Genomic DNA, 9,364 nt, shown 5'->3' with positions numbered 1-9,364 from the left:
TCTTTGTACTGACAGTTGATACTCCCGCTTGGCTCGAATTTCAGAGGCTCGAGGTATTTTCGCCGGGGAATGGGAGTTCGAGCCAACGGGGTTCGACCTCATATTGAAATGATGTTTATTCCCTCAATCAGTTATTTAATCCAATGTTCTCACCTAGTATAGACTACATTTACGAAATAATCTAATTCAAATACTACGGAAATGAACCGAAAGTCATCTTTTCTTTTACGTATACTAATTATTTTTTTAATATATAAAAATATATATACATGTATAACTCGTAGATGACTTTTGGCTCATTTTCTTTCCGCTGTAGTAAAAGGGCCCCACATTTCACACGTATTCCTGCTGTGAATGACTAATACAATATCCGGGCAAAACAATATTGCAAGTTATGTAATTAAGAAGATCGATTAATTGCCACGCGTCTCGAAAAAAATAATCTGCGATCACCCATGTCATGTCCCGTGCACACACAATGTCCGCATGTAAATGAGCCGATTGCCGTCAAACATTTTATTTCTGTTTCATTTAATAGATTGCCTATTATTGATTGCATAACTTCCCCAGTCTTGTCATTTAAGGGACCTCAATTCATTAATCACATCAATAAATTCAATAATAGCACTTAAATGCACGTGCGCATTGTGCTCAGCGTCTGTCAGACGGTTGCGCCCGTGTACATTTATATTTACGACCTCTATCTCCCGAAAGACCCTTTTTTCCAATGCTAACATCATCAGTCAAGAGTTACAATGGTGGGGGTGAAAGAGGGCCATTTCCTGGGAGGATATTGTTTCATTAATTAAGGTCTGTTTTGGCGACATTGGTCTGTGATCAAATAAGGGAAGCTTGATAACTTACAAAATGGATTACTGACTGAAACCCTAGAAATATATTTATAATATCTAAACAAACAACATAAAAAGTCATCTAAATCACAATGGTTTTATGACAAATTATTACACAAAACAGTTTTGTTCAACGTACATTGTTTCGACCGTCCGTCCGTCTGTCAATTCATTCACCATTTTGTCGTCTGCTTCAGTGTTGGTGAGGTTTTTGGGACTGCTCAAATTAAATCTTTGACAGAAGACTATTTTCAAACCAATGCAGGAGCATAATGAATTGAGGGTGTCGTCTGCACTGACAGTTATTAATAGAAATTTTATGTTCATAATAATGGAGATAAGTAATATATTCGGTGTGTCGTCTGCACAATATCCGCCATAAACAAAAATAATACATTAATAATAATGCAGGCTCATAAAGTGTGTCGTCTGCATGATATGTGTTAACAACACAAAATATGATTTCATAAAAATGCAAGTTGTTGATGTATTCAGTTTGTCGTCTGCATATTAATTCAGTGTTTTATCAAATGGTATGACCCCCAACCATCTGCTTATTTTTAACATACTGTTATGTTTATTTTGAAATTTCCGTGTAAGATCCTTATATATTTCACTGAGCGAGCACAAAGAGCTATGTTTGCACGAGAGATGTAGTGAACTTCGTTGACAAATGTCGTCACAGTCCAGTGCGCACTGACGTTTGATTTTGAAGTGACAGTGGGCTAAAATTTAAACAGTGGAATATATAAATCTGATATTTCACAATGCAATGTGTTTTATGTTATTGTAACAATGATTTGTGAAAGTTGACAACAAAGGTTCTGTTCTGTTCTGTTCTCTGTAGTTCTATAACATATTGACGTTTATACAAATTGACACCTAATCTTCTAACGACTGCCTCTTGTGTGACCTGAATGAAGTTAAATTCTTTCAGGGTCAGGATGAATCAGGGGGATCCGATGCAGAATAAGGCCCATAATTAATAATTGATCGAAATAATTTGCGGCTAAGCCATTAATAACTAATTTAATTATAAATAGAAGTCTCATTATATCGGATTTCACTGGAAACCGATGCAATTAAATTTCAGTTATAGGGCATCTTTGAACAAATAATTATGAAAGCAGCATGCAGCACTAACATAGAAGACATTGATAAATGAGTGTCGGGCTTTAAAAACAAGGCGCTAACAGATCTCATATCCATTATCTTTTACCAGAAATCCATTTTTTTACGCAATTTTAACAGTGAAAATTGTCTGTAACCCCTTCGACAACAAGAAGGAAGGAAGGAAGGAAGGAAGGAAGGAAGGAAGGAAGGAAGGAAGGAAGGAAGGAAGGAAGGAAGGAAGGAAGGAAGGAAGGAAGGAAGGAAGGAAGGAAGGAAGGAAGGAAGGAAGGAAGGAAGGAAGGATCTTAAAACCAGATTTTTTTCTCAAATATTTTATATAATGGTTATGGTATGCAATAACCAAAAAAGGGGCTGCAATGTGGCAAGGAACTTTGTGTTTGAGATTATATTTGTTCTGCTTGCCAAGCCTCTGTTAAAACCCACTCACACAAAACTGTACTCATCTATACTGTGTTCCGCTAGGTCAATTGTGCCTTCGTTCTTACGCTATAGTAACTGAGCTCCTTCTCCTTCGTCCTTTCGCTCCTTCATCTTCATCCCTTCGCTCCTTCGTCTTCGTACCACCGCTGCTTCGTCTTCGTCTCTTCGCTCCTTCGTCTTCGTCCCTTCGCTCCCTCGTCTTCGTTCCTTCGCTCCTTCGTCTTCGTACCATCGCTCCTTCGTCTTCGTTCCTTCGCTCCTTCGTCTTCGTCCCTTCGCTCCTTCGTCTTCGTACCATCGCTCCTTCGTCTTCGTTCCTTCGCTCCTTCGTCTTCGTCCCTTCGCTCCTTCGTCTTCGTACCATCGATCCTTCGTCTTCGTCCCTTCGCTCCTTTGTCTTCGTACCATCGCTCCATTAGTCTTCGTCCCTTCGCTTCTTCGTCTTCGTCCCTTCGCTTATTCGTCTTCGTTCCTTCGCGCCTTCGTCTTCGTTCCTTCTCTCTTTTGCCTTCGTACTTTCGTACTTTCCTGTCTTCGTCGCCGTCCCGTCGCGTCTTCGCTCCTTAACGGAAAGGCAAAAACACCATGGCTCTAGCTGAACACCGTATATCTACTTTTAGTCATCGGCTGGAATTTTCGCCCCACACTGCACCCACAAAGTAGTAATTTATGTTCTGGGCCTTCGGCATCATTGAATGTATCTTAATGATTCTAAAGAGTAGGATTCCCTTAAGGCTGGAGTCAGGATGGATTTGATAATGGTGCACTTACATTTGTAGTTAATACTATACAATTACTCAAACGAGCACCTTAAATCAAACCTTAACTGTTGATTTTCATACATTGTATGCATATGTGCTTCATAAATATCACTCTTCCGGAATGTATTTCGATCAGAGAAACGGCCATCTTTGAGTACACTAGCGAATGTAGGGAATACAGTTGAAACCCGTTTGCTCGAACTCCCAGGGACCGGCGGAAGTACCTCGAGCCTCGAGAAATTCGAACTAAGCGTGATTTGTTCCGTCAGTCGAAACAAATCGGTATTTACATCTAGTTTGAGCCAACGAGGACTTCGAGCCAAGCGAGTTCGAGCGAACGGGTTTGGACGGTACACCATTTTAAGCTGACATATCGCAAATGTTCTTTGGGGTACAGCCGCCCTAACCAGGGTGAGGGTGCACGTCTTCAGTTGCGCCCTACAAAGTGCCCCCCACCCCCTCTAACCTCAAATCATGGAACCGCCCCTGGAGTCTAAAATACATGGATCTAGGGACACTGAATCATCTCGTTCCCGAACAGCAATAAGTGAAACGTCAACGCTAATGACGCCAGGGTTTCCCGGTTCACCGATTTCCCTCACATTCCGAATGTTTGTATTCTTAATGATTTATAAGAGCTAGCATCTAGTCAACAAGGCGTAAATAAAATACACAAAGGCAGCATGAATCAGTCTGCAAAGCATCAATATTTAATTAAATTTGGTTAATAAATAATCACTGACATGACATTTCCATCGGCCCTTTCCTTGTAGCACAAATAACTAGAGGAGTTAGTCAATATTGTAGGGCCAGCACTGGGAGCCAATATTGAAGAGAATAGGTCATTTCTAATAGCAACTGCTGATAGTTAATCTGCAGGAAATCGATTTTAAGAAATGATTTTTCGAATAAGATTCATCATCATCATCATCATCATCATCATCATCATCATCATCATCATCATCATCATCATCATCATCATCATCATCATCATCATCATCATCATCATCATCATCATCATCATCATCATCATCATCATCATCATCATCATCAACATCAGCAGCAACAGCAGCTGCATCATCATCGTCGTTGTCATCATCATCATCATCAACATCAGCAGCAACAGCAGCTGCATCATCATCGTCGTTGTCATCACCATCGTCGTCGTCGAAGTCGTTGTCATCATCATCATCATCATCATCATCATCATTATCATCATCATCATCAGCAGCAGCAGCAGCAGCAGCAGCAGCAACAGCAGCATCAGCATCATCAACACCACTACAACCGCCATCTTCTATTTTACCTTCGTTTTATTTGCTACTGTACCGTTTCCTGTTGATTTATTGTTGATTTCAGTTCTGTCGCTACATTCGTGATTATCAACAAAATTCTACGCAAAATAGAATTTCAAGAACAAATTTCTGACAGTTTAAACTATCAACAACACGCATTTAGTAATCGCTTCCGGCAAAATTAACGGCACAGACATCCGATCAAGCGATTTCATAAAATTTGACACCTGTCAACAAGTTTTGCATAAAATTGATATTCGTTGCCATGACAACATTAATAAAGTGAATAAACCGACAATTTGCAGGCCCGGTGTTGAATTCGGCGGGCTGACAGAATAAACTCCCAGGACACTCGGATGTCATTGTTGATTATCTTTCCATATTTACAGACCGATCTTAATATAATATCCAAATCGAGTGGTTCAGCCCTTCTGCTGTAATAGGCAATTTTCGAATTTTAGAAACATTCGGGAATACTGGTATTTGCCTGGAAAAATATTTCTGTCATATTTGGAATCATCTGCCTTTGCTCAATACTCAATACAAAGATGAAACAAAATATATTCAAACAAGTCATTGGGGCTTAAATTGTAACAATAAGAGCTAGCCAGGAATGTAGAACGAAACCTCCCATGGACAAAACATAACCCGCCATGGACAAAACCTCCCATGGAACAAACCTACATGGACAAAACCTCCCATAGAACAAACCTACATGGACAAAATCTCTTATGGACAAAACCTCCCACGGACAAAATCTCCCATGGAACAAACCTCACATGAACAAAACCTCTAATGGACAAAACCTCACACGGACAAGATTTCCTATGGAGCAAACCTCACATGGACAAAACCTCTAATGGACAAAACCTCCCATGGATAAAGCCTCCCATTGAACAAACCTCACATGGACAAAACCTCTAATGGACAAAACCTCCCATGGATAAAGCCTCCCATGGAACAAACCTCACATGGACAAAACTTCCCATGGATAAAATCTCCCATGGAGCAAACCTACATGGGCAAAACCTCTAATGGACAAAACCTCCCACGGACAAAATCTCCCATGGAACAAACCTCACATGGACATAACCTCTAATGGACGAAACCTCCCATGGATAAAGCCTCCCATGGAACAAACCTCACATGGACAAAACCTCTAATGGACAAAACCTCCCATGGATAAAGCCTCCCATGGAACAAACCTCACATGGACAAAACTTCCCATGGATAAAGCCTCCCATGGAACAAACCTCACATGGACAAAACCTCCCATGGATAAAGCCTCCCATGGAACAAACCTCACATGGACAAAACGTCCCATGGATAAAATCTCCCATGGAACAAACCTCACATGGGCAAAACCTCTAATGGACAAAACCTCCCACGGACAAAATCTCCCATAGAACAAACCTCACATGGACAAAACCTCTAATGGACAAAACCTCCCACGGACAAAATCTCCCATGGAACAAACCTCACATGGGAAAAACCTCTAATGGACAAAACCTCCCACGGACAAAATCTCCCATAGAACAAACCTCACATGGACAAAACCTCTAATAGACGGAGCCTCCCATGGATAAAGCCTCCCATGGAACAAACCTCATATGGACAAAACCATCCCACATCATTTTGACATGATGCACAAAACATCCCGACAATTTTGACACTCAAGGCAAATTAATAATAAGTTAACATTTAATAATTTGCAAAAAAATAAACCCAACACCTTTGTTGTGGTGTAAAAAGTGTGTCCATACTGACAATTATTTTCGGGATTTAATGTCCAAGATGGGATGTTTTGTCCACCATGTCAAAATGATCTGGGATATGGAATGGGAGGTTTTGTCCATGGGATGTTTTGCCCGGCTCCCGCTAGCCAGCATCATGACCATATGAGGGCATCCCAGACAACAAAAGCCGGATCAAAGAATATACTAACACGCTAAAAAGACTGCTACATCTCTGCCATACCCCTCCAGTAAAAGCGCATCAGTTTTAAAGCAAACAAATTAACTTTTGTTATTGTTTCAAGGCGTCGATGTCTTTGCCGGGGTTGATTAAAGTGCCAAGTATAATTCCATTCAATTGTTTGTGAACATTACACCAGAAAGGCGGACGCGTGCAGTTCTTTGAAATATATTAATCAAATATATCAGACAGATACATACATTGAGTGAAAGGGTTACCACCGAAATTTCTATGACTGTTTAAACATTACTTGTGAGAAATAAAGTCCCATTGTCGAGTTACATTTTTAAACATTTTTTATTTAAATTACAAGGTTTATATATTGTTTTTATTTAAATTATAACCCTTTTATTCCATCGTTCGTTTTCTCCCGTTTGAGTTACGAGGTCATTAATGCATTAATTACTATTTATGAAAAAGCATGTTTTTAATTTATTGACAACAAAGAATTTCATATTTCCCCATACGATAACCTTCAATAAGTAGATTTATTAATCGGCGTATGATCACAGCTCATTTATTAACTATTAATTAAATGCACGTTCGGGAAATACCTCCGGCGATAGAACGCAGCAAGCGACACTTTTCCGGCACGTGGAACAACATTGGAACAAACCGCTTTAGGAGCAGACGATACTCGTAGAATAACATTTGAGCGAGCGCTCGTCTCGGATGCTGAATACGCCAGTTCCGTTATTCCGATAGCACGCTCCATTTCCCAGTAAAATCAAACAGATGCCTGGCATTCATTACCAAGCATTTCCACCAAAAACACTGCACACCTATATGTGAATGCCGGATAGTTCCAATGCGCATGCGCGAAAAGTTCTAAGTAACAAAGCAGACGAGAAAAAAGTTTTCTAGTGGAAATATGTTTTATCTACAAATATGTGACCTTTGGATGTAGATAATCATTTTTGGTGTTTAACTATGCATCTTACATGTATGATAAATGGATATATTGTGATATTACTGACCATTGTTTTGGAATTAGTTCACAAAGCCGATGCAGGTAAGAAACGTTCATACATCTATGATAATATACTTTGTATGTGGGATAGGCCTATCGTTGAAAAGGTTCTTGAATTTGGTGAGTTATGCAACCTGGTAAAAGTTATATTTAGAATCAAGGCTTATGATAACTCGGGAGATAAAACAAAAACATTAACGAACGGCAATGTGCCAAACAATTTGCTTAATGATCGGGGATATTTTTATTTTTATATATATATATAAGATGAGAGCTCTACTTGAGTTTGCCAAGTTATTAGGAATTGGACCTGTACTTAAGTATAATACTTGTCTTTTTCTGTAACTCGTTGACATTCTTCTTCTTTTAGAAGGTCACAATGTATATCGACTCCGGTTATCTCGAATATTAAGACTCGAATAAATTATTTATAATTAAACTATTCACTTATAAACCATAGTTGACATAGTGTATTATATTACGCTATGGAATGTTTATCAATCTCTAATGAAAATGGTATACACAACTTTTGCCGTATTAAAAACGTCATTTGCAAAAATCTTTGACCAAAATAAATGCATTCTCGTAGTGGTTTTTCTGAACTCAACAAACACTGCTTACAAAACGACAAAATCAAGTACGATCCCGAGATTACGGGCTTATCAGATGTAGGAGTTATGTATGTGTTATATTTGCCTATCCTGTAGATATCTTTATACACACGTTAATCTACTCAGGCTGTCTGCGTTTAGGTCGGATACCCGCGTATATCTTCAAAATCTTGACATATGTTTTAACATTATTTGTTTGACCCATGTAATTTGTGAGGTCATTGCCAGGCCGCTATATCACGAAAATACTCAACACTAGCGGACCGGGGAAAGGGGGCAACCGCCACGCCCCCTTACCAAAAGTCGTCCAAGTTAACTTTTATTTTAATACATGAGAATTTTTTTAATTTCATACGCCCTAAAACACCATTTCGTACTAGATTTTGCTATCTATATTATTTATTTTATTATTATTATTATTAATTTTTTTTTTTTTGGGGGGGGGGGGGAATACCCCCACACACCCCTGTCAACACTTTAAACGAAATAAATTACTGAGGCATGGTCGTAAGACAAAAGTTTATGCTCCTACGTAACGCCCTCTTTGGCGGCGAGTCTTGGTTCGCCCATGCACTATAGTTATTTAGCAATTTCAATCTCAACGCATTGAAACTTAAACAGCATAAAATGATGCAAAATCTTTTTTATGCTCTATGCTCTATCTTATAGAATATGTTAATAATAAACTTTGGTTAATATTCTTGAGCACAATTCATTTCTTTTGAGCAAATACTTAATTACTCCGCTCTATTTTCTGAAAACGGTAATTCTCATCACGTTCTATGAGAAAACACGCTATTAAAAAGAGTAAAATCATACACAATTTTAAATCAAGTCATTCTCTTATGTGGTCAAATGTGTTGATTCTGAGATTGAGATTGAGATTTAAGTATTTTTGTGATATTGCTGCCAGAAGGTTTATATTTTAATGTCGATTGGTACTTTCTGACAATAAACCCACGGGTTATTATTCAACAAATGATTTTTACCTGGACCAAGTTATTCATATTTGCGCAGGTGTCTAGACCTCTCGAACAGAATTCCTGAATGAATCAAACGGTTATTTCTCTGTAATTCTAACGAGTTTTTGATACGGAATTCGTGTTCTGGAAATCAGATAATAACGCACTTTTTTAAGCAACACAATATCAAGAAAGATGATTTTAGATTTGAAATGTCTTGATATTAGGAGCACCTACTTTAGTGGTCAAAACCTCTACATTTTCCCCGCTTTTTGTCGGTCTTGGAAGAATGGAAATTTCTGCACGAAAGTGAAATTAATCGTGTGAAATCTTGAATGTTATTTTACATCGACCTGAGCGTAATGCACACATTTTTTCTTTAACAA

The 9,364-nt window shown here is 38.7% G+C and overlaps 2 protein-coding genes across 3 annotated transcripts in view; one reads left to right on the top strand and one right to left on the bottom strand.

Annotated features, from left to right (window-relative positions):
- Nucleotides 1-2,518: 2,518 nt before the first annotated feature.
- Nucleotides 2,519-7,086, bottom strand: LOC128215442 (uncharacterized). Its single transcript, XM_052922129.1, has 2 exons — nt 6,990-7,086; nt 2,519-2,967 (listed from the first exon to the last, which is right to left on the bottom strand). The coding sequence occupies exons 1-2, from the start codon at nt 7,084-7,086 to the stop codon at nt 2,519-2,521; spliced, it is 546 nt and encodes a 181-aa protein (XP_052778089.1).
- A 183-nt stretch (nt 7,087-7,269) lies between these two features.
- LOC128215554 (receptor-type tyrosine-protein phosphatase S-like) overlaps nt 7,270-9,364 on the top strand; it is a 90,767-nt gene continuing 88,672 nt past the window's right edge. For both annotated transcript variants that reach the window (XM_052922241.1, XM_052922240.1), the window contains exon 1: nt 7,270-7,447. In XM_052922241.1, the coding sequence (XP_052778201.1) occupies nt 7,366-7,447 (82 nt within the window). In that variant the 5' untranslated portion in view covers nt 7,270-7,365. The remainder of the gene's footprint in view (nt 7,448-9,364) is intronic.

Source organism: Mya arenaria, chromosome 13, assembly GCF_026914265.1.
Source record: "Mya arenaria isolate MELC-2E11 chromosome 13, ASM2691426v1".
In the NCBI taxonomy this organism is placed as follows: Eukaryota; Metazoa; Mollusca; class Bivalvia; order Myida; family Myidae; genus Mya; species Mya arenaria.
This window is presented reverse-complemented; position numbering and strand designations above follow the sequence as displayed.

Bases quoted from the DNA above. Each gene is read 5' to 3' on its own strand.
- LOC128215442 (XM_052922129.1), bottom strand. From the start codon at position 7,086: ATGTTATTCTACGAGTATCGTCTGCTCCTAAAGCGGTTTGTTCCAATG. The intron at 2,968-6,989 runs GTATTTCCCGAA...CTTTCCGTTAAG, and splicing joins GCTGCGTTCTATCGCCGGAG to GAGCGAAGACGCGACGGGAC.